General features: G+C 44.7%; 1 protein-coding gene and 1 long non-coding RNA gene across 8 annotated transcripts in view; one reads left to right on the forward strand and one right to left on the reverse strand.

Moving 5' to 3' along the window:
* On the reverse strand, positions 1 to 23,864 carry LOC131383986 (uncharacterized). The gene is made up of 3 exons (XR_009214423.1): positions 23,624 to 23,864; positions 1,180 to 1,293; positions 1 to 348 (listed from the first exon to the last, which is right to left on the reverse strand). It is a non-coding gene; the product is annotated as an uncharacterized LOC131383986 (long non-coding RNA).
* The window catches only part of PHC1 (polyhomeotic homolog 1), a 25,152-nt gene continuing 22,716 nt past the window's right edge, over positions 23,336 to 25,771 (forward strand). For 4 of the 7 annotated variants that reach the window (XM_032159562.2, XM_058442179.1, XM_032159563.2 and 1 more), the window contains exon 1: positions 24,587 to 24,749. In XM_032159562.2, coding sequence (XP_032015453.1) covers positions 24,746 to 24,749 — 4 coding nt within the window. In that variant the 5' untranslated portion in view covers positions 24,587 to 24,745. The other 3 variants (XM_032159564.3, XM_058442177.1, XM_058442178.1) reach the window with 3 other exon arrangements.

A 25,771-nucleotide genomic window follows, 5' to 3' on the forward strand; every position in this document is an offset into this window, starting at 1 on the left:
TGAAGGTGATGAACTAAATGTTGAAGACAAGTTTGAGATCTGTAAAATGTGATTTTTTACTTCTGCTTATAATACTTGTGATTGGGAAGGTTTGTGGAAATTTAATTATGATGTAAAACCTCTATCTTTTTTGTAATGTTGGCATACTTGGGGAATTTAGCGGCAAATACATTCCCCAGCAGGCCTTTTGTTGGTTGCACTAACTGCAAGGTTGCTGGGAAGTAGAATCTGTTTGGTTGATGAGCTTTGACTGCTGTTTTGGAACCTCACCTCTCCTCCTTAGCCCAATATGCTGTCTCAGGTCCTATTCTCATTCTTCAGCTCTCAGTCCAAATAAAGTTATTTCTCCTGGAAAAAAAAATTTATGGATGTAGTTTCAGTTTAGTTTCTAGTTTTGCAGGTCAGAAGTCTGAAATGCGTTTCATTGGGCTGAAAACAAGTTGTTGGCAGGGCTACACCCTCCTTAGGCTCTACGGGAAAAGGTGATCAATCCAAGCATAAAATAGATCATGATAAAATCTGTGAGAAAAGTGGAATGTAAATACTAGATCAAGGAGGAAAAATGACAAAATTTTAATGCTAAAAAACAACACTTTGATTAAAATAAAGACCTTTTTAGCTGCTGTGGTGTCTCACGACTGTAATCCCAGCACTTTGGGAGTCTTGAGGTGGGAGGATTGCTTGAGCCCAGGAGTTCAAGACCAGCCTGGACAACATGGCGAGCCACTGCCCAACCCAGAAAAACAAACAACCAAATAAATAAATACTTTTCCATGTATTTTTAAATTAGGTGATAGCCTCTGGCCTCTGTCTTTTACATGTATTCTAGTGAATATATTTATACGAATGATGTTCAGGCCGGGTGCAGTGGCTCACGCCTGTAATCCCAGCACTTTGGGAGGCCGAGGCGGGCGGATCACCTGAGGTTGGGAGTTCAAGACCAGCCTGACCAACATGGAGAAACCCTGTCACTACTAAAAATACAAAATTAGCCTGGCGTGGTGGCACATGCCTGTAATCCCAGCTACTTAGGAGGCTGAGGCAGGAGAATCACTTGAACCTGGGAGGCGGAGGTTGTGGTGAGCCGAGATCGCGCCATTGCACTTCAGCCTGGGTGACAGAGCGAGACTCTATCTCGAAAAAGAAACACAAAAATTAGTTGGGTATGGTGGTGCGCACCTGTAATCCCAGCTACTCGGGAGGCTGAGGCAGGAGAATTGCTTGAACCTGGGAGGCGGAGGTTGCGGTGAGCCGAGATCACGCCATTGTACTCCAGCCTGGACAACAGAGACTCTGTTTCCAAAAAAAAAAAAAAAAGAATGATGTTTAATTTAAAATCAATCTTTTTTTACAAATCTGCCACATATTACATGCTTTGTAACTATTTACATTTATGATGTCAAATTTTATTTTTATTTTAATTTTATTTTATTTTTTGAGACGGAGTCTCGCTCTGTCGCCCAGGCTGGAGTGCAGTGGCACGATCTCCGCTCACTGCAAGCTCCGCCTCCGGGGTTCACGCCATTCTCCTGCCTCAGCCTCCGGAGTAGCTGGGACTACAGGCCCCCGGCACCACGCCTGGCTAATTTTTTTTGTATTTTTAGTAGAGACGGGGTTTCACCCTGTTAGCCAGGATGGTCTCGATCTCCTGACCTCATGATCCGCCCGCCTCGGCCTCCCAAAGTGCTGGGATTACAGGCGTGAGCCACCGTGCCCGGCCTATGATGTCAAATTTTAGATGTCAACTTAAAAATATATAAGGGGCACATTTAAAGTATTTTATTTTGATATACACTTTAATATTAAAAAATTAATTTTGCAAATGGTGATTCTCTGAATTCTCATGTTAACTCTTAAAATTTTATTTCCTTTAGGGGAAATACATTACAAACCACAAAGCTTCATCTTAAAACATAGAGATGCTGTAGAAATGGATGACATTTACTTAGCTCTCTCTCTTTCCCATTGTGACCACAAAAATGTCAACAAATAGACAAGAGACCTACACAAATGTCTGTGCTAAGCAGCAGATTTATCACTCACAGCCATAATTTCTAACTCTGGCTTTCCTTGCTGGGAAGTTTTTTGTTGTTCTGGGTTTTTTAGATTACTTTAGAAAACCATTTCTTAAAGGAAGAGCGTTTAAACATTAATTTAGGATAATATAAAGAGTGTAGCCACTCCCTAGATCTAGAAATAGATTGCCAGCAACCCAGAGCTCATATGTACCAATTCCCAGTCAAACCCCCTTCCCAGCCCCCAGAGGAAACTACTACATTGACATTAGCAATAATAACTTCCTTGCTTTACTTTCTGGTTATAATACCCATGTATGCCTTTCCAAACATCGAAGTTTAGTTCTGTCTGGCTTTGAACTTGATATAAATGAACAAGTATTTCAGACAGCACGTATTCTTTTGTCTGGGCTTCCATTACTTAATATTAGTTTTTGAGATTCATATATATTGTTGCCTGTAGCTATACTTCATTTATTTTCACTATAGTGTCAAATTTTTAGTATTGTATGAACAGATGACACTGTAGCCATTTTATTGTTGATAAACAGTTGCTGCTGGGAACATCCTTGTACGTGACTCCAAGTGGACACAAGCACACGTTCGTAAGAGTGAGATGACTGGGTCACAAATAGTTGAATCTTAAATTTTACTAGATAATGTCAAATGCTTTTAACTCTTGACACTATCACATTTTAAAATTTCAGCTAACTTGGAACATGTGTAATGGTATTATATTTCATTATGTTTTTATTTGCACTTCTACCTAATTTGATTACTAATGAGGTTGAGGGATTTTTCTACATTTTTGACTCTTTGGATATCATATTTTGCTTGAATCCTTTGCCCATTTTTCTTTTGGGTTCTTTGACTTTTTTTCTTTTCTTTTTTTCTTTTTTTTTTTTTTGAAACAGAGTCTCACTCTGTCACTCTGTCACCCAGGCTGGAGTGCAGTGGCGCAATCTCGGCTCACTGCAATCTCTGCCTCCCGGGTTCAAGCAATTCTCATGCCTCAGCCTGTAGCTGGGATTACAGGCGCCCACCACCACACCCCGCTAATTTTTGTGTTTTTAGTAGAGATGGGGTTTCACTATGTTGGCCAGGCTGGTCTCGAACTCCCAACCTCAGGTGATCTGCCCACCTTGGCATCCCAAAATGCTGGGATTACAGGCGTGAGCCATTGCACCTGGCCTAGGAGTTCTTATATATTCTAGATATGAGCTTCTTTGGGTTACATGACTTACACAAATATTTTTTTTTCCTACTTTGTGGCTTGCCACAAAGCAAAACTCAAAATGTTTTCCATGGCCACTCTTCCATTTTAAATTCCTACCAGCAGTATATGACAGTCCTGATTAATCCACATCCTCACCAACACTTGTTATTGTTTGTCTTTTTGATTCTAGACATCCTAGTTGGTGTAAGGAGGAATCTCATTGTGGTTTTGATTGAAATTTGTAGCTTGCCTTTTAATGGTGCCTTAATAAATAATGTTTTCAACTTTAATGCTCAAAACAACAATCTTTTCCTTTATTGTTAGTATATTTAATGACTTGCTTAAGAACTCCTTCCTCACTCCAAGGTCATGAAGATAGTTTTCTGTATTATCTTTCAGAGGTTTTATTTATTTATTTAGACAGACTCTTGTTCTGTCATCCAGGCTGGAGTCTAGTGGCACAATCTTGGCTCACAGCAACCTCTGCCTCCTGAGTTCAAGTGATTCTTATGTCTCAGCCTCCCAAGTAGCTGGGACTACAGGTGCAGGCCATCATGCCCAGCTAATTTTTTTTTGAATTTTTAGTAGAGACAGGGTTTCACCATGTTGACCAGGCTGGTCTTGAACTCCTGAACGCAAGTGATCCACCCGCCTCGGCTTCCCAAAGTGCTGGAATTATAGGCATGAGCCACTGCGCCTGGCCTGTTTAATCACTTTTATCAATCTGATAAATATCTATCTAATACCTATATTATCACTTTTATCTTTTTTTTTTTTTTTTTTTGAGACTGAGTTTTGCTCTTTTTGCCCAGGCTGGAGTGCAATGGCACGATCTTGGCTCACTGCAATCTCTGCCTCCCAGGTTCAAGTGATTCTCCTGCCTCAGCCTCTAGACTAGCTGAGATTACAGGCGCCCGCCACCATACCCAGCTAGTTATTGTACTTTTAGTAGAGACGAGTTTTCACCATGTTCATCAGGCTGGTCTCGAACTCCTGACCTCAGGTGATCCGCCCACCTCAGCCTCCCAAAGTGCTGGGATTACAGATGTAAGCCACCATGCCCAGCCCACTTTTATTTATTTATCACCATACATATTAGTTTCTCTCTCCTTTCCATATGCAAAATACCCAACAAAGAGAGACAACCACCAAATCCTGTCCAGTTACAAGATTAAGCTCAAAGTTCAGAATCTCTAGGTGACGTGCGATAGCCCCTATATTTGGGAATGATGCGAGGCAGTGCTTGCACCACGTTCAGATGTGGCTGTTTTTGATCTGGAGATGTACGAACTAAAAAGACAAGATATCTGTGCCCCGTCTTCCATCAATGTACAATCGTGGAATGGGGCCAGGAAAACCCTTCCATTAGGAAAGGAAAATACAAAGCATTCTGTTGAAATTCTAGACAAATGAGCAGAGGGTTTCTTAACCTAGGGATGAGGAATTTCCTAATCAGATCCCAATTTGTCCCCCAGGAAGGGTTCACCAGTTGGTGTTCTCTGTGCTTATCACTTCTCCCTCTGGAAGATCTTCCTTGGTCATATCTAAAGAGGGTTGCTGAGGAGGAAAAAGGTTCTTCCTCCCCTCTACTAGGGTTTTGCTGTGTTGGCCTAACTCCTGACCTCAGGTGATCCACCCGCCTCGGCCTCCCAAAGAGCTGGGATTACAGGCATGAGCCACCATGCCCGGCCCCAGGTTTTATTTTATAAGTTTAATGTGGCAAAATGTGGGGGTGATCCATAGAGAAGAGAAACTCCCCGAAGAGGCAGCGAGGCTTGGGGGTTTTTATGCCATTTAGAGGAAGGACAATACATTTATAGAGAAGTAACAAGGCAAAGGAAAGGGGTCTCTAACTTTCTTTCTTTTTTTTTTTTTTTGAAACTTTTTTTTTTTTTTTGAGACGGAGTCTCGCTCTCTCACCCAGGCTGGAGTGCAGTGGCGCAATCTCGGCTCACTGCAAGCTCCGCCTCCCGGGTTCCCGCCATTCTCCTGCCTCAGCCTCTCCGAGTAGCTGGGACTACAGGCGCCCGCCACCACGCCCGGCTAATTTTTTGTATTTTTAGTAGAGACGGGGTTTCACCGTGGTCTCGATCTCCTGACCTCGTGATCCACCCGCCTCGGCCTCCCAAAGTGCTGGGATTACAAGCGTGAGCCACCGCGCCCGGCCCAGGGGTCTCTAACTTTCTAGTTCTAGGAGGTATGCCTGTAGGAGACTAAGTGCTTAGAAGTCATGTTTCAGTCTCAAGTAGTCACACACAGTTAAACTATAAACTAAGTTCCTCTCAAAGTTAGCTCAACCTACACCCAGGGATTAAGAAGGGCAGCTTGGAGGTGAGAACCAAGATGGAGACCAGGCATGGTGGCTCACATCTGTAATCCCAGCACTTTGGGAGGCCAGCCTGGGACGATCCCTTGAGCCCAGGGGTTCAGGAGCAGCCTGGGCAACATAGTGAAACCCTATCCCTACAAAAAATAAAAAAAGATTAGCCAGGTGTGGTGGTGCATGCCTGTACCCCAACTACTAGGGATGCTGAGGTGGGAGGATTGCTTGAACTTGGGAGGTAGAGGCTGCAGTGAGCCGAGATCGTGCCCTGGACAATAGGGCGAGACCCTGTCTCAAAAACAAAACCAAACCAATTTTTTAAAAATAAGAATTTTAAAAGAAAAGACAACTATAAAAATTTTAAGGGTTACACAATAAGTCATCTAACACTGGCCGGGCGCAGTGGCTCGTGCCTGTAATCCCAGCACTTTGGGAGGCCATATGCCTCCTATTCTACTACTGAGTTCAGGAGTTTGAGACCAGCCTGGCCAACATGGTGAAACCCCGTCTCTACTAAAAATACAAAATTAGTCGGTCATGGTGGCTGGCACGTGCCTGTAATCCCAGCTACTCGGGAGATGGAGGCAGTGGAATCGCTTGAACCCAGGAAGCAGAGGTTGCATTGAGCCGAGATCGTGCCATGGCATTCCAGCCTGGGTGACAGAGTAAGACTCTGCCTCACCGGGTGTGGTGGCTCACGCCTGTAATCCCAGCACTTTGGGAAACTGAGGTGGGCAGATCACAAGGTCAAGAGATTGAGACCATCCTGGCCAACATGGGGAAACCCTGTCTCTCCTAAAAATATAAAATTAGCCAGGCGTGGTGGTACATGCCTGTAATCCCAGCTACTCGGGAGGCTGAGGCAGGAGAATCGCTTGAACCTAGGAGGTGGGAGTTGCAGTGAGCCTAGATTGCACCATTGTACTCCAGCCTGGGCGACAAGAGTGAAATTCCATCTCAAAAAAAAAAAAAAAAAAAAAAAGAGTATGATAGCTCTAGATATCCTCTTATAGGATAATCTCTAAAGTTTATTCTTAGGCCAAAAACTTTGTAGGCACCCTGTTTTTTCTCTTTTTCTCACATCCCACATCCACTGTGTCTCCAAATCCTGTTGACTCTAGCTTCAAAATATATTCAGAATCCAACTACTTCTCACCACTTCTATTGTTACTCCTCTGGTCTACTGCAACAGCCTCCTAACATTCACTTGCTTCCATCCTTGTCTCTCAGGCCTATTCTTAACACAGCAGCCACAGTGATGATGTTAAAATGTAAGTCAAACCACATTACTACTCTATTCAAATCCTTCCAACAGTTCCCAGTCACAATCAAAGCTGTAAAGGTAAAAAAGTATGATATATTTCCTCACCCATCATAAGGGTTGTGGCTGGCACTCCTATAATAAAATACAGGTTAATAAGAGAAAAGCATAACAAATGTACCTCATCAAAGTTTTAGGTGACACCAGAGTCTTAAAAGACCCAGAGAAAACTGTGTTTCTGTGCTTAGGTCTGATGAAGAATGGGCAGCAGTGCAGGAATGTGATTGGACAAAAGGGTATGATCTAACGGTAATGGACCAAGCGGGGAAACCCAGCAAGGCCCCTCTGTTCAGATCCTTCTTGGCTTCTCTGTGCAGCATTCCTTCCTCCTGGGTTTGGGGCAGGACTCTTCTGGAATGAGGGTCTTCAACGGAGAACAGAGAGAGTGACCTTTCTAGGTTTTATGGCTTGTCTGTGGGGAGAGAAGTTCTAGTTTCTCTGACCAACCTTGGGGAAGAGGAATTTTGGTTTCTGTGACTCCTCAGGGGAGAAAGAGAGGTGAGAGACAGGAGGGCAGGAGAAGGTCAGAGAGACTTTGCTTCTGAGGCTTTTTAATCTCTAAAGTACTCAGCATGCCAAAGCGCCATACTTTGGGGTATCATTTTCTGAGCTCCAACACAGCTGAAGTCAGTTTTTATAATTGTTATTTGCTCTCTTTCTCCCCATTCTCCTCTCCCCTGGCACTCCCACACTTTGTGACAACTCTGAACTTACTTCCAGCTCCTCTATTCCTGGCTCACTGTATTTGCCCATTTTCACACTGCTGATGAAGACATACCTGAAGGCCGGGCGTGGTGGCTCACGCCTGTAATCCCAGCACTTTGGGAGGCCGAGGTGGGTGGATCACAAGGTCAGGAGATCGAGACCATCCTGGCTAACAAGGTGAAACCCCATCTCTACTAAAAATACAAAAATTAGCCGGGCGAGGTGGCAGGCGCCTGTAGTCCCAGCTACGCGGGAGGCTGAGGCAGGAGAATGGTGTGAACTCCGGGGGGCGGAGCCTGCAGTGAGCCGAGATCGCGCCACTGCATTCCAGCCTGGGTGAAAGAGCGAGACTCCGTCTCAAAAAAAAAAAAAAAAAAGACATACCTGAGACTGGGAAGAAAAAGAGGTTTAAATGGACTTACAGTTCCGCATGGCTGGGGAGGCCTCAAAATCATGACAAGAGGCAAAATGCACTTCCTACATGGCAGCGGAAGAGAAAAATGAGGAAGAAGCAAAAGCAGAACCCCTTGATAAACCCATCAGATCTCATGAGACTTATTCACCATCATCAGAATACCATGGGAAAGATGGGCCCCCATGACTCAATTACCTCCCCCTGGGTCCCTCCCACAACACGTGGGAATTCTGGGAGATACAATTCAAGTTGATATTTGGGTGGCGACACAGCAAAACCCCGTATCATCCTGCCCCTGGCCCCTCCAAATCTCATGTCCTCACATTTCAAAACCAATCCTGCCTTCCCAACAGTCCCTCAAAATCTTAACTCATTTCAGCATTAACCCCAAAGTCCACAGTCCAAAGTGTCATCTGAGACAAGGCAAGTCCCTTCTGCCTGTGAGTCTGTAAAATCAAAAGCAAACTAGTTACTTTCTAGATACAACTGGGATACAGGTATTGGGTAAATACAGCTGTTCCAAATGGGAGAAACTGGCCAAAACAAAGGGGTTACAGGGCCCATGCAAGTCCAAAATCCAGTGGAGGAGTCAAATTTTAAAGCCCCAAAAATGATCTCCTTTGACTCCAGGTCTCATATCCAGGTCATGCTGATGCAAGAGATGGGTTCTCACGGTCTTGGGCAGCTCCACTCCTGTGGCTTTGCAGGGTACAGCCTCCCTCCTGGCTGCTTTCACAAGCTGGCATTGAGTGTCTGCAACTTTTCCATGTGCATGGTGCAAGCTGTTGGTGGAACTACCATTCTGGGGTCTGGAGGACAGTGGCCCTCTTCTCACACCTCTACTAGGTGGTGTCCCAGCAAGGACTCTGTGTGTGGGCTCTAACCCCACATTTCCCTTCCACACTGCCCTAGCAGAGGTTCTCCATGAGGGCCCACCCCTGCAGCAAACTTTTGCCTGGGCATCCAGGCATTTCCATACATCTTCTGAAATCTAGGCAGAGGTTCCCAAACCTCAATTCTTTTTTTTTTTTTTTTTGAGACGGAGTCTTGCTCTGTCACCCAGGCTGGAGTGCAGTGGCGCAATCTCGGCTCACTGCAAGCTCCGCCTCCCGGGTTCACGCCATTCTCCTGCCTCAGCCTCTCCGAGTAGCTGGGACTACAGGCGCCCGCCACCACGCCCGGCTAGTTTTTTGTCTTTTTAGTAGAGACGGGGTTTCACCATGGTCTCGATCTCCTGACCTCGTGATCCGCCTGCCTCGGCCTCCCAAAGTGCTGGGATTACAAGCGTGAGCCACCGTGCCCAGCCAAACCTCAACTCTTTTCTTTTTTTTTTTCTGAGATGGAGTGTCGCTGTGTCACCCAGGCTGGAGTGCAGTGGCGCAATAGCTCACTGCAACCTCTGCCTCCTGGGTTCAAGCAGGTCTTCTGTCTCAGCCTCCCGACTAGCTGGGACTACAGGCATGTGCCACCATACCCAGCTAATTTTTGTATTTTTAGTAGAGACAGGGTTTCACCATATTGGCCAGGCTGGTCTCAAACTCCTGACCTCACGATCCGCCCGCCTCAGCCTCCCAAAGCACTGGGATTACAGGGGTGAGCCACTGTGCCTGGCCCCCAAACCTCAATTCTTGACTTCTGTGCACTTGCAGGCTCAACACCACATGGAAGCTGCCAAGGCTTGGGGGTTCCACCCTCTGAAGCCACAGCCTGAGCTGTACGTTGGCCCCTTTCAGCCACGGCTGGAGCAGCTGGGACACAGTGCACCGAGTCCCTAGGCTGCACACAGCATGGGGACCCTGCACCTGGCCCACAAAACCACTTTTTCCTCCTGGGCCTCTGGACCTGTGCTGGGAGGGGCTGCCGTGAAGGTCTCTGACATGGCCTGGAGGCATTTTCCCCGGGGTCTTGGGGATGAACATTAGGCTCCTTGCTACTTATGCAAATTTCTGCAGCTGGCTTGGGTTTTTCTTTTCAGTCAGGCTGCAAATTTTCCAAACTTTTATGCTCTGCTTCCCTTATAAAATTGAATGCCTTTAAGTGCACCCAGGTCACCTCTTGGATGCTTTGCTGCTTAGAAATTTCTTCTGTCAGATACCCTAAATCATCTCTCTCAAGTTCAAAATTCCACAGATCTCTAGGGCAGGGGCAAAATGCTGCCCATCTCTTTGCTAAAACATAACAAGAATCACCTTTGTTCCAGTTCCCAGCAAGTTCCTCATCTCCATCTGAGACCACTTCAGCATGGATTTTTTTTTGTTTTTTTTATTTTTTGAAATGCAGTTTCACTCTTGTTGCCCAGGCTGGAGTGAAATGGCACGATCTTGGCTCACCGCAACCTCTGCCTCCTGGATTCAAGCAATTCTCCTGCCTCAGCCTCTCAAGTAGCTGGGATTACAGGCATGTGCCACCATGCCCAGGTAATTTTGCATTTTTAGTAGAGATGGGGTTTCTTCACGTTGGTCAGGCTGGTCTTGAGCTCCCGACCTCAGTGATCTGTCTGCCTGGGCCTCCCGAAGTGCTGGGATTACAGGCGTGAGCCACTGCATCCGGCCTCAGCCTGGATTTTATTGCCTATATCACTATCAGCATTTTGGGGCAAAGCTATTCAACAAGTCTTTAGGAAGTTCCAAACTTTCCCATATTTTCCTGTCTTCTTCTGAGCCCTTCAAACTGTTCCAATCTCTGCTTGTTACCCAGTTCCCAAGTCACTTCCAAATTTTCAGGTATCTTTTTCAGCAATGCCCCATTCTATTGGTATCAATTTACCATGTTAGTCTGTTTTCATGCTGCTGATAAAGACATACCTGAGACTGGGAAGAAAAAGAGGTTTAATTGGACTTACAGTTCCACTTGGCTGGGGAGGCCTCAGAATCATGGCGGGAGACAAAAGGCACTCCTTATACGGCAGTGGAAGAGAAAATGGGGAAGAAGCAAAAGCGGAAACCCTTTATAAATCCATCAGATCCTGTGAGACTTATTCACTATCACGAGAATATCATGGGAAAGACGGGCCCCCATGATTCAATCACTTCCCCTTGTGTCCCTCCCACAACAAGTGGGAATTCTGTTTTTTGTTTGTTTGTTGTTTTTTTTGAAATGGAGTTTTAGTTTTGCTCTTGTTGCCCAGGCTGGAGTGCAATGGCGCAATCTTGGTTCACTGCAACCTCCACCTCCTGGGTTCAAGCAATTCCCCTTCCTCAGCCTCCTGAGTAGCTGGAATTACAGGCACCTGCCACCACACCCTGCTAATTTTTTTTTTTTTTGAGACGGAGTCTTGCTCTGTCGCCCAGGCTGGAGTGCAGTGGTGCAATCTCGGCTTACTGCAAGCTCCGCCTCTTGGGTTCACGCCATTCTCCTGCCTCAGCCTCTCTGAGTAGCTGGGACTACAGGCGCCTGCCACTATGCCTGGCTAATTTTTTTGTGTGTATTTTTAGTAGAGACGGGGTTTCACTGTGGTCTCGATCTCCTGACCTTGTGATCCGCCCGCCTCGGCCTCCCAAAGTGCTGGGATTACAAGCGTGAGCCACCGCGCCCGGCCACACCCTGCTAATTTTTTTGTTTTTTGTTTTTTTTTGTATTTTTAGTAGAGATGGGGTTTCACCATGTTGGCCAGGCTGGTCTCAAACTCCTGACCTCAGTTGATCCACCCGCTTTGGCCTACCAATGTGTTGGGATTACAGGTGTGAGCCACCACTCCCAGCCCACACGTGGGAATTCTGGAAGATACAATGCAAGTTGAGATTTGGGTGGGGACACAGCTAAACCATCTCACTCACTCTGGTCCAGGCACACTCTGCTTGCTGTTCTAACACAATGGGCACACAATCCTCCGCCTGGCGCAGATACGCACATGCCCCCTCTCTTGTTCCCTTTACCTCTCTTCATAAATGCCACTTTCTCTGTGAAGTCTTCCCTGACCACCCTGTTAAAATTCTAAGCCCCATCTCCCAATTCTCCTGACATTTTTCCGTTCAAAAAATGTTCCCATAGCAGTGCTCATCATCTGAATTCCTATGGATTTTAGATTTTACTGATTTGTTTGTTTTCTCCCCCACTACAGTGTGAACGCCATGAGGGTAAACATTTTGTCTGTTTTGTCTACCGATGGCCACTCACGACAGAAAAAAAAGTGACTGTCTTAGGGGAGGCCCTCAATGTATTTTTGTTGAATATTGAATAAATGGATGACTCAGATGTAGGGGGTGATCTAAAGAGAAGGGTCAAGAATGACTTCGGCGTTTTTTGCTTGGGCAATTGGGATTGCCACTTTCCAAATCAGGGAAGTCTAAGGGAGGAGCAGGTTTGCTGAAGGTGTGATGACTGGCTATCTCTGGTGTCATCAAGAAAAAGAACTGAGGCAGTGTGCACTGACGGGGTGATCCATTCTCTCGGACTCTGGCAATTCTAACAGTTTCCTTAGTCAGATTTATAGTTGCCCCAAATATTCTCTGAAAGTTGGAAAAGGAAGAGGTTACTAGGTGTTCTTTCAGTTCAATACTGGGCTTGTGTCTTTGATTGATTCCCATCAATTCAGTTACTTCACAAGTCAGAAGAGGCAGAGATTAACTCATAGCTGCAACTGGCTGCTGTCTGGTGGTGGAAAGGATAATCCTGAAGGTTATGTTTCACGGTCCTATAGGACATTAACCATTTGTGTATCCAATACAGCAATCTTACGAACATTCCTTTGTTAAATTGCCTAGAAACCCCATGCTTCTCAAATGCACTTTGAACTGATTTTGATATCTTCTAGATTCTTTCATTAATTAATAAGTTATATAAAATCTTTGACATGTGTTCATTTTATATTTGCATGAGTTATGATTCTAGCTTTTTGAAAATTATATTTTAATATCACTTTTACAGAACTAAAATGCTGCCACTCAAAATGATACCTGAGCACTTACTCGTTGATTAGTCCAACCTTGTGACAACATGAATTTCCCTGTTGCCAGCGCGCTAATACAGTTGGCAACCGGCTAAACTTCAGGCAGCAGAGAACATTTAGCTGCTTGCTGCTTTTTGAAAAATAAAGGGCTTCAGAATATGCCACCCCAAAATATGTTGTTTTGGCATATTCATTTGAGCTGAAGACAATGGAGAAACAGCTGATGCAGGAAAAGCTCTCTGATTCTCCCTTTCTACCTGAAAGCAGGTCATACAATTTTCCATGAGAAACATGCCCTCTGTGTACAAGGAAGAGAACATTCTTATCACCATAGAAAGGGAACTGACACTGAAATAGATCTATGCAAACAGTCTTATCAAAATAACCTTTAACTTTCACTGGTTCCCCCTTTATATTTCCTAGTCACGGTCCCACAATTTACTGCCATTACACCAAGCCCCTTTGTCTTGTCACATCCCCATAATTTATAATTCTTTGTGTAAAAAGGTATACAGTAGTTCCTTGGTATCCACAGGGTATTGGTTCTAGTTGCCACCCCCTGCATATACAAAAATCTGAGGATGTCCAAGTCTCTTATATAAAATGACATAGTATTTGCATATAAGCTATGCACATCTTCCTGTATACTTTTTTTATCTTATTTTTTTGAGAGAGGGTCTTGCTGTCACCCAGGCTGGATTGCAGTGGTGTGACCTTGGCTCACTGCAACTTCTGTCTCCTGGGTTCCAGCGATTCTTGTTCCTCAGCCTGTAGCTGGGATTGCAGGCGTGCATTAACACACGTGGCTAATTTTTGTATTTTTAGTAGAGGTGGGGTTTCACCAGTTGGCTAGGCTGGTCTTGAACTCCTGGCCTTAAGCAATCCACCTGCCTTGGCCTCCCAAAGTGCTGGGATTATAGGCATGAGTCACTGCACCTGGCCCTCCTGTATACTTCACATCATCTCTAGATCACTTATACCTAATATAATGTTAATGCTGTGTAAGTTGTTGTTATACTGAATTGGTTTTTTATACATTTGTATTTCTTCTTTCTTTTCTTTTCTTTTTTTTTTTTTTGAGATGGAGTTTCACTCTTGTTGCCCAGGCTGGAGTGCAATGGCGCGATCTCGGCTCATCGCAACCTCCGCCTCACCGCAACCTCCACCTCCCAGGTTTAAGCAATTGCCTCTTTGGGTCTTTTATTTTATTTTTTTCTTGAGACACAGTCTCTCTCCGTCCTCCAGGCTGGGATGCAGTGGCGCTGTTAACGGTAGAAGGTATGCTGACAATTCTGAAGGCATTTCTATTTTTATTCTGCCAATAATTTTAAAGCTAGCTTGTTAAGTTACACTTTAAGTCACGTGAACTTGAAAATTGCTTAGACTTATTTACTTGATTTATGAGCGCACTTTTACTTATAAGCCAATTTGGTAGACACACAACATATAACAGTAAGTGTACAAACAAACACATCTAGACATGTATACACACACATCAACGAAGATCCAATACCTTGGAACCTTAGCCAAGAGATAGCAATACAAGCTTGTGGTTTTACTTCAACCTAACAGAAAATACAAGGAAGGCTCTGAACCAAAATTTCAGGTAAAGCAGTCTCCATGGCAGTTTGATACTGAAAGGCTAAGCCTCCCAGTCTCCCTAGACTTCAAGGAGCACTGGGGCCAAACAGTACCAAAGGAGAGCGTCACATGTTAACCAGGACCCCTGCTTAGAACAGCAGCACAAAAGCCTGGATACATGCAATGCCATCCCACTTTCCGATTAGACAGTAAATTTCAGATTCTAAACAATTTTGGGGCCAAGCAGCATCACAACTGTGAGAAATTTTTTTTTCTTTTTTGAGACCGAGTTTGGCTCTGTCACCCAGGCTGGAGTGCAGTGGCGTGATCTCGGCTCACTGCAACCTCTGCCTCTCAGGTTTGAGCGATTCTCTTGCCTCAGTCTCCCGAGCAGCTGGGACTACAGGCATGCGCCACTACGCCAGGCTGAGTTTTTTGTATTTTTAGTAGAGACGGGGTTTCACCATGTTGGTCAGTCTGGTCTCAAACTCCTGACCTCAAATGATCCGCCTGCCTTGGCCTCCTAAAGTGCTGGGATTACAGGCATGAGCCACCGTGCCCGGTCTGCAAGAGAAAATTCTAAGGAGGGTTTAATACTAGACCTCAGAACCTCTGCCAACAGCTTCCTCTTTGGAGAGTTTGAGGTCCGCAGAACCCACAGAGCATCCTCCTGTGGAATCCAATCTTAGAGTTCCAGATGTCTCTGGCCTTAGGTGGGTGCATCAAATGCAGGTTTCCCCTCCAAAGCATACTATGAGATTTATAAGAATATTCAAGAACCGTAATGAGAACTGGATGCTGGGTGAGACTTTTGTTCCTTAGCCAGTAGAATACGACCTGGGAAGAATTTAGCATATGAAAAGAAGGTGTAAGTTGCCTGAAATATGTGCAAGTTTGCTCTGAGCTGCACAGCAGGTAGAGATCATGGACCATGTGTGGAAAATATATTTTTTTAAAAAGTCCTTCCCCCTTTGGGGCAGGGGCAATTATTCCCATTCACTCCTCGGCCTTCAGGCAGTACCAGGAAGTGACCCCAGACAGTTGCCCTCAATTTCAAGGAGCTACTAAGAAACAGTCACTGTAAGACTGAAAGAGAAGAAAAAAACATAAATAAATAAAGACCCAGATTCCTTAAGTGATCTGGGCAGTGGCGGTTAGGCTTCTCCACATGGAAACCCTTTGGTTTCACTGGCCACGGCCAGAAACCTGCAGTTGCTTCCATGTTTAGGCACTGTCCACCAAGCATCCCAAGTTGGAAAGTCCCAAGTCTGCTCCATGGATGGAGCAGGAAGGAAAGGGAGAATGAATCCCAAACTTTGGGCTTCCCTCTCCCTCCTGGCTGGCTTGCCAAAATATGTTAACGGTGGAGGATATCCAGGTTCTTGGCGTCTTGAACAAAGAATTGGACAAAATGCACAAACAAAGCAAGGAAGGAATGAAAGGTTTTATTGAAAATGAAAGTACTCTCCACAGTATGGGAAAGGGCCTGAGCAGAGGGACTCAGGCACTGTTACAGAGTTTTTCTAAGTTTAAATACCCTCTACTCGGGGTACGTCCTATGTGAATGAAGAGGATAAAGTTACAAAGTCATTTATGGCAAATGCTGTATGGAGAGGATATTTCCTGTTATAGCTTAAGTGTGAATTGGCCTTATGCTCCCTGTCTCCAGACCCTATTTTCCTGCCTCAGCGCAATCTCAGCTGACTGCAACCTCCATCTCCCAGGTTCAGGTGATTCTCCTGCCTCAGCCTCCTGAGTAACTGGGATCACAGGCGTGAACAACCGTGCCCAGCTAATTTTTGTATTTTTAGTAGAGATGGGGTTTCACCATGTTGGCCAGGTTGGTCTCTAACTCCTGACCTCAGGTGATCCACCCGCCTTGGCCTCGCAAAGTGCCAGGATTATAGGTGTGAGCCACTGCTCCGGCCTCTTTGGGTCTTCCATTTTCCTTCTGAAGTCTCCCATGTACATGTAAATATATTAAATGCATTTGTATCCTTTTTTCTTGTTAATCTGTTATTTTGTTTATTATTATGATTATTATTATTTTGAGACAGGGTCTTGCTCTGTTGCCCAGGCTGGAGTGCAATGGCGCGATCTCAGCTCACTGCAACCTCCACATCCGGGGCTCAAGCGATTCTCCTGCCTCAGCCTCCCAAGCAGCTGGGATTACAGGTGCCCGCAACCATGCCCAGCTAATTTTTGTATTTTTAGTAGAGATGGGGTTTCACCATGTTGGCCAGGCTGGTCTCGAACTCCTGACCTCGTGATCCACCCACCTTGGCCTCCCAAAGTGTTGTGACTACAGGCGTGAGCCACCACGCCCAGCCTGTTTTTTTCTTTTCTCTGTGTGTGATGGAGTCTCACTCTGTTGCCCAGGCTGGAGTGCAGTGACACAATCTTGGCTCACTGCAACCTCTGCCTCCCTGGTTCAAGAGATTCTCCTGCTTCAGCCTCCCGAGTAGCTGGAACTACAGGCAAGCGCCAACACACCCAGCTAATTTTTGTATTTTTAGTAGAAACAGGGTTTCACCATGTTGCCCAAGCTGGTCTTCAACTCCTGACCTCAGGTGATCCACCGCCTTGGCTTCCCAATGTGCTGGGATTACAGACATGACCCACTGCGCCTGGCCTTAATCTATTTTATCATGACTCTGGTTCACTGCAACCTCCGCGCCTCTTGGGTTCTCAGCCTCCCGAGTAGCTGGGATTAGCTAATTTGTCAGTTTAATTCTTTTTTTTTTTTTTTTTTTTTTTTTTGAGACAGAGTCTCACTCTGTCGCCCAGGCTGGAGTGCAGTGGCGCGATCTCGGCTCACTGCAAGCTCTGCCTCATGGGTTCACGCCATTCTCCTGCCTCAGCCTCTCCGAGTAGCTGGGACTACAGGTGCCCGCCACAACGCCCGGCTAATTTTTTGTATTTTTAGTAGAGACGGGGTTTCACCATGGTCTCGATCTCCTGACCTCGTGATCCGCCCGCCTCGGCCTCCCAAAGTGCTGGGATTACAAGCGTGAGCCACAGCGCCCGGCTTGTCAGTTTAATTCTTAAACCAGCTGCAGAACCTAAGAGAGTAGAAGGAAGTTTTCCTCTCCTACACTAGGTTGCATGTTAGTTTTCTGTTGCCACTGGTAATGATTTGGGACACAACGATAAGCCACAAATTTAGTGGCTTAAAACAATACAAATGTATTATTTTACAGTTTTGTAGGTCAGAAGTCTGACATGTGGCGGTGGCTAATGCCTCCCAAATCCCAATACTTTGGGAGGCAGAGGCGGGCGGATCACCTGAGGTCAGGATTTTGAGACCAGTCTGACCAACATGGAGAAACCCCGTTTCCACTAAAAATACAAAATTAGCTGGGCCTGGTGGTGCATGCCTGTAATCCCAGCTACTCGGGAGACTTAGGCAGGAGAATTGCTTGAACCCGGGAGGCGGAGACTGCGGTGAGCTGAGATCGTGCCATTGTACTCCTGCCTGGGCAACAAGAGGGAAACTCCGTCTCAAAAAAAAAAAAAAGAAAGAAAAAAGGCCAGCCGTGGTGGCTCAGGCCTGTAATCATAGCACTTTGGGAGGCGAAGGCGGGTGGATTGTCTGAGCTCTGGAGGCTGAGGCAGGAGAATCTCTTGAACCTGGGAGGTGGGGGTTGCATTGAGCTGAGATCATGCCACTGCACTCCAGCCTGGGCGACAGAGTGAGACTCCGTCTCAAAAAAAACCAAAAAACAAACAAACAAACAAAACCCCCGTCTCTACTAAAAATACAAAAATAGGCTGGGCAGGGTGTTGTGGCAGGCGCCTGCAATCCCAGCTACTTGAGGCATGAGAATCACTTGAATCTGGGAGGTCGAGGCTGCAGTGAGCTGAGGTCATGCCACTGCACTCCAGCCTGGGTGACAGAGTGAGACTCAAAAAGAGTCTCAAAAAGAACATAATAAAAATTAAAATAAATAAATAAATAACAAGGAAAAAAAGAAAAGTCTAACATGCCTCTCACTGGGTGAAAATCGAGGTGTCAGCAGGGCTGTCTGTGTTCTTTTCTGGAAGCCCTGGGGAGGATCCATTTCCTTGCTTTTTCTGGCTTCTGAAGGCTTCCCACATTACGTGGCTTGTGGCCCCCTTCCAGTGTCAAAGACAGAAATGACAGGTTAAATACTTCTCATGTCACATCACTCAACCTGTCTTTCCTGCCTCCCTCGTCCACTTTTAAGGACGCTTGTGATTACACTGGGTTTGCCAAGGTAATCCATGATAATCTCCCTATTTTAAGGTCAACTGATTAACAACTTTAATTCCAATTGCAACTTTCATTTCTTTTTGCCATGGAGCATAACATATTCACAGATTTCACAGATGGGGACATCCTTGGTGGGGAGGCATTGTTCTGCTTACCACAGTTTATCAGCAGACAAGAGAGAAAACAGATAATTTAGGGAAATAATATATACATCTCTATTTTCTGTTGAGACATGTCCACAGTGTCTTTACAGACTGATAACTAGAGCTATTTCTCTAGTTAACAAAGGCAGAGTGGCCTTCCATTGCAGGTATTTACCATGGCAAATGCCAAGCTTCTTTGTGCAAACGTTTATGTGTGTGCTAAGCATTTTAAATAGATCTTTTGCATCACTCTGTTTTCACACTGTGAAGGATATAATGTAGTTACGAGCTTTGAAGAGGGACAGACTTGAATTTAAATTCTGACTCCATTACTAATTACCCCTATGAACCTTGAGCAATTTGCCTAATCTTCCAGAGCTTTAATTTCCTCATCTGTAAATTAAGGATTAAAAACAACTAGCAGAAAAGGTTATTGAGTTGAATGCAATAATGCATGTGAGGCCATGAGCAGAGGCTGTAAGTATATTTTGAATTGTTTTTCCCTTTAGACGTTTTCCCAGGTACCTGGCTCTCTGGGCCTAGGACACATAATCCCAGAGGGTATAAATCTAGTGCTTGGTCCCAACATGGTTTTGCTCCCTAAATACTGAAATAGTAGACAAGAAGACACACTTGAAGCCTGAAAGAGGTAAATTTAGTATACAAGGAAGGGAATACTCTTTGTCATATAAAATAATAGTAAGTTCACTAAACTAATTAATGCATAAACTCAACTAAATTGTGAGTTAATAAGGTTGTGATGTAAACTGAATAAAACATAAAGAGTGGTTTAGTTCTATTTGGTGATCACAAAAATATATTAGTTACTAAGGAAAATTAATAAAAGCTTGTGCTATGTGTCAGGTCCCAATGTGAAGTGCTTTACAAACATCTCACTTATTTCTACCAACTACCAGGTGTTATCCCTGTTTTACTGAAAGCAAACCAAAGTTAAGGAAAGGTGCATAACTTGCCATCATTATAACTGTCAATACTAATGAAGAGTATGTTATCGTCAGTATTATGCTCCTAAAGGATATGGGGGTACTTCTGTATCTTTTGCCGGCAATGATGGATAGAATATTGGGCTGAACCAATTAGTATGTTAATTTTAAACTTCTGCTTGAAGAAAGGATCTATGGTAGGTATTAGCGAGAGATGAGAGGTATCCTTATATCTTTTAATTTCATATTCTTTTCCTACGAGAGAAGGGCAAGAATCTAGGAAATTAATTCAGTTAACTAATATTTATTGGACATTTTCTATTTTCCAGGGATTATGAAATATCTCTCTTCTACATTTATCATTTAGACTTCAATTTTCTTCACTGAAAACTGAGGGTCTTAGTTTTAAAGTTCTTTTTTTTTCCTTTAAATATCTAAGAGCCTATAAATCCACTCAATCTTCAGTTTCTCCCAACTAGACCTTAAAGTGGCATGCAGAATTATAGTGAGCCACAGGTGGGCTGTGTATGGTGGTTCACAGCCACAATTGGTGGTGGGGAGAGTAAAGGTTATGATTTCCTTTTTTCTCTACTTCTTCCTATCCATATTTGCATAAAAACATGGTCACACATTCTTACTTGATTACTTGTAGAAAGACACATTCCAAAGATACTAACACTTTTAGGGTAAAGGACATCTCTTCCTTCACAATTTATTGCAGAATGCTGGGTTTACAGGAGAAGCTTGAGGAATGCTTAAGCAATGTTCAGTTGATATGAAAAGTTTTATTAGCTTACTTTCTAGTCTATTTGCTTTAGTTGCTGCCAAACATCGACAGCCTTTCAAATCAGGATCCTTCCTTATTTAGAGAAGTTTGCAGGAGGGCTTCCATTTCCATACACCGGATTAAATGCTTTTCCTTCTCACCTGTTTAGGCTAATGGCCTTCAGTGTTATGCAGAGTAAAGACATTCTGTAGCCTCCATTCAGAAGAACCATTTTGTTTGAAAAAGAAAAGTCTAATTCCAGCAGTCATTAAATGAAAATGAGAGACTTTAGAAAAATTAAAAAAAAAAAGTTGAGTATTATCTAGGGAACACAAATTGTTTTGCTGTTTAGACCAAGGTAAGTTCTTCACTGCCTGCTCTCAAGCTGGTTTAGTCTATGAAAATGACTTTCTTATGTGTGGAGGTTTTCCTCCAACTTTACTTTGCTGTTGATAAATTTCTTTTTTATACTAAACCTTTTTTGGTGGAAACTGTTTAGACCTGTGACCTTAGAATACTGGCCTGACTTGGAGAAAAATGAACTTGAAAAGAATCTTGTGATATATGGAGCACACACCTTTACATATAAAAATTAAACTACTGGCCCATAATCAATATAGCTTGCCTCATGATAGATTATTCTGAGGCTAAATTTATAGCAGGCACTCAACAAAAGTATTCATCACTTATCCCGTAACATTATCTAGTAGCTGTAGGAGCCGGTGACCCAGTAAGCACAAAAAAAAAAAAATCTTTAGGGGTAGAATGTAACTATATGCAGTAGCAGTAATTCTGCTCCATTTGTAAGGAGGGCGAAATGCGATATGGTCATGTACCCTCTTGGTACACAAGTTCCATAGCCTATAGAAAAACAAGTGCATAGCCTCTGATATCTGCATTCCTTATTCTTGTTATAGCTTACAAATCTTCTTTAGACACTTAACAGTGATAATTCTCCTCGGGAAACTAAGGAAGCACATGAGTCATATTTCTTGACTTTAATGTTGTATAATCTGAAAATTATCTACAGATGCTTTTTTTTTCCATTGGTGCTAGAAAATTCCACTTAGGCTCACTCAATATCCATTTCTAAACTCCTGCAAGAAAGCTTTAACTCCTTTGACATGCCAAAAATCCAGGTGTGAATTAAACAACGAATGCTTTACCTCGTTTTCACCACTAGTTCTACCAGTCAGAATCTTTTCAACTCATCCTCAGCCAATGCCTGTCATCCACGGCCTGGCAACACACCCTTTCACCTCCTCATACCCGTGTCTTCGCTTTTCCAGTCCTTTGGCTGCCCTCCGGTTTCTTCCCTCACATACCTGTCTGACTAGTTCCTAGAAGCCTGGCAGAGATTGTTCTCCGATTTTAATCTGGCTGCCACAAATTAAGAGCTTGGAGTCCAAATACTCCTCTCTCAAAGCAAAATCTATATGGATATAATTTATAAGCAAAGAAAACACTTCTGTTTTTTTCTCTATAAACAAACCATGCATGGGCTTTTAAAGGAGAGAAAGAAGAGTGGATTGACAGACAAAATAACTGTTTAGGATAGAGGTTAGGAAAAGACTGTGAGAGCAAGGGAAAAGGCATCAATCCCAATTGTTAATACACGAGGCATCCCCCAGACCCTTCTGTAAAGGTTAATGAAGGCAGTAAGGCAGTTATCTTTGTTTCGTGCACTGATACAATCCAAGCTTCCACGGTTTAGCACATAGTAGGCGCTCTATAAATATTTACTGAATGTAAATATTTACTGAACGATGAGAGAATAATTAAAAACCGGTAAGTTGATATCATAAATACGACGACAAAGGCTCCCCTATCAAATGTTTAGTGTTCCCAGAAACAGCCCCATTGTTCTACATCTCTTTATACTCTGGCCTTTTCCCGTTTTTGTCATTCGAACTCATATACATATTGAAATCGAAGCACACATAAATCCCCGAAATGACAAACTTAAATGCTATCCAAAGGAAGTTATATTAGGTTGCTGCTTTGAAAATGAAGTCAACTCCTAATGGGTTAGCTGTTTCTGCAGCATTCTTTCCCGCCTTCTTGGAGTTGAGGTGAGGGATTAAACAATCAACCTTCTCTCTCCTTTCTCTCATTCTCAAAGTTTTTCTCGCCTTTTCTCTCCTTTCCTTTGCTTCATTTCCTTTCCCAGTCTATCGTTTCTCTAGGGGTCGTTGCTTTGCTCTTTCTCCCTCTCTGTCTGTTGGTCCCTTTGATCCTTTCTTTCTACCCCTTATTCCCAGCAGCTCCAGAAAATACCTTCTTTCTCCCCGTCTCACGTCACTTCCCTCCCTTCTCCCATCTCCCTCTCGTCTCCGAGAGGTGCGTTCCCCACTAGAGGCCAGCACTTTCTTAGTTTCGTCCTTCCAACCGGCGAGCAGAACTCGGAGAGAAAGAAGGGGGTAAAAAAGAGGAGAAAGAGCGAGAGAGGAAAAAACCCCGGGGCCTGGAGCGCAGAGGCCCGGGAGCTGCGTCGCCATGGCAACGGGCGCCGGCAGGAAACGAGGGACTCGCGGGAGGGAGGGGGCGGAGGGCGCCGAGGGGAGGTGGAGGGACGGGGGAGGGGTCCGGCTGCCCCGGAAGCACCTCCCCGCAGCCCCCTCCTCCAGCCCGGCCCGCAGCCCCCGGCCTGCGGCCCCCACCTTCTCGGCCGGGCAGGAAGTGACAGGCCCGGAGCGAGCCCCGGAGGCCTGGCTGAGCCGCGGCCGGGCCCGCACCCGGAGCGGCGGGAGGGGCGGGGAGCCGCGGCCGCGCCGGGCACCTCCCACCCCGCCCTCGGCGCCCCCGCCCCTCCAGGAAGGGGAGGAGGCGAGGGGAGCCCGCCGCGGAGGCCGAGCGAGCCCCCAGCCCAGCCTGGCGACTGGGGACCCCGGCACATGAGGTGGACGCCCCCGGGGAGGACTTGGGTGCAGAGCCAGGCGAGAAGGTAACTGGGCGACCGAGGGCCGGGGAGGGGCAGGACCTCTGGGGGCTTGGCTGCGCGGGGATGTTTCCTCAGCCACCTCCATCTGTGTAACGCCCCAGGTACCTCCCCCAGTTGCTTTCCCTGCCTACCTCCGGCGCTGAGCTCTGCGGTCCTTCGGCTCTGCCTGTCCGAGTCTTCTGGCTATTCATTCTGCTGCGCTTCGTGCTGTCTGTCCGTCACCCTAGCTGCCTCTGACTGCTCATTTTCTTATTCATTTTCCCTTCTCTGACTTTGGTCCTTCCAGCCGAGCATGCTGTCTAGTTATCTCCCTGCTTTCGTGGTCCGCTGGGTTCCTCAGCCTCTAGTTCCTTGACTTCTGCCTGTCTCCCTGCTCTCTGTATGCACATGTCCCAGCTCACTTGGGTCAGTTCATTCCGGGCGCACCACTGGATCCACCCCCTTCCCCCAGTGTATTCGATTTCTCTTTGAAACATCATTTTCATCAAGGTTCTATATAGAACGAGGACCATTGGGCGTCTACTCTCCCTGTTCTCTTGATTATTACCGTGTCTTTGGCACAGTCTTCCCTGAACCACCCCCTTCTCCCGTCCCCCTTCCTATGTCCCATCCTTTCTACATGATAAGAGTTTCGTGCTTAGGGATATTGACTTTCTCCAACTCTCGGCTCAATACTAAGTCCACCTCAATGTCCCATTCTAGCTCCCTTCGGTAGGTCTGTGCGCCTACCCAACCCCATGTATACCCACATGCTACCTTTTAAGATGACCGTGGCTTAGCTACTCTGGGGACATCTGTGGATCAGCTTCTCACTCTCTTCCAGTTTAATTTTGAAAATTTTGATTCCTGGTGCTTCCCAAACGGTTTGTTGTCTCCATTTTTTATATTTAATCTTGTAGTCATAATGTTGATTACAAATTAATACATTTATGTGCCCGGGATCCAGGAATCCTGGTTTTGGTGGCAATTTCCCTTGATTTTATTGAGCCTTTAAGTTGGTCCCTTTACATTTTTATTTCTAGTTCACAATCCAGAAAACATTATTAATAAGAATTCAGTTTTGGGGAGACGAGGGGTCATACATTTTGTGAGTATTTTCACATGTGAATGTAGGAATTATAGTCTCTATACTTAGCAAAGGGGTCTCATGTCTCTTGAGTCCAGTGAACTAAATCCAGTAATCTATAAAACTGTGCCATGCTGCCTCTAATCCTTACCCACTTTTTTTCTTCACATGCTGATAATGAGGATTCATGGGTCTGTATCTGTTTAGTGCTTTGATATTTTGGCAAAAGATGTGGGGAGAAGGTAGACTAGTTGAAGCTGAAGCTGTTATGATTTTTCCTATGTACTTTTTGGGTAATATACATGTTTGCAGTGACATTTGCTAGTCCTAAATGAAACTAAAGATTTGGGGGGGGGATAATGGTGTGATCGGATGATACTGGGAATGAGATAATAAGAAATATCCTCAGCTTTATTGCTAAGGCCAAGCGGTTTGATTTTATTTACTTTGCTTGTTTGTTTTGGATGCAATCCCTATGACCAATCCATTCACCCTAATGAAACTATTGACAACGCTTAGCAGAAATTCTGGTTTGATGTTTATATTCCTAAGCCAAATAATATTTTGGTGACCTGATACTTCTAGTGGCCCAGTGCCTCAGAAGTAGAGAAAATAGTGTGTAGCTTAACAAAAAAGAAAAACAAAAAAAAAGAATGAGTAAAAACCTTATTGTCATTTAGTGCTGCTTTGGAAGAATATTCCTTCTCATCTCCTGTCTCTTTGCTTGGTTCTTAGCAATGTTTTCATATGTGTCTTTTTGCAAATGTAAGTGTAGTCCCCAGTGGGTAAATTCTGACATGTTAGTAGACTATAAAGTTGCATCTTACTTTCTTGAAGATTTTCATTGTGTGTATTTCTATGTTTCATACCCCGGAGTCATTTCTTAAAATGATATATTACATTCAGTATGAAGTCTTCTTTGAAGTGAGGAAACAGGTATAAGGAGGGAAAGCGACATGCCTGAGGTGTTATTAGTAGCCTGAGCTGGAACCAGGCAGCTATTTGGGCTGTGTGGGCTGTAGGTGAGCTCTTCTGCTTCCTAGCTTTATGACCTTACATGACCCACTAAGTGTGTCTGTATCTTAAGGTCCTCCTCCATAAAATGAGGATAACAGTACTCACTATCATAGTGAATGACACTGCCTTAATTACAGTTTGGTTTGAAGAAGCATGTGTTAGTCTAGAGACTTGATACTTACTAGAGCAACTTCTT

Source organism: Hylobates moloch, unplaced genomic scaffold, assembly GCF_009828535.3.
Source record: "Hylobates moloch isolate HMO894 unplaced genomic scaffold, HMol_V3 SCAFFOLD_8, whole genome shotgun sequence".
NCBI lineage: Eukaryota > Metazoa > Chordata > Mammalia > Primates > Hylobatidae > Hylobates > Hylobates moloch.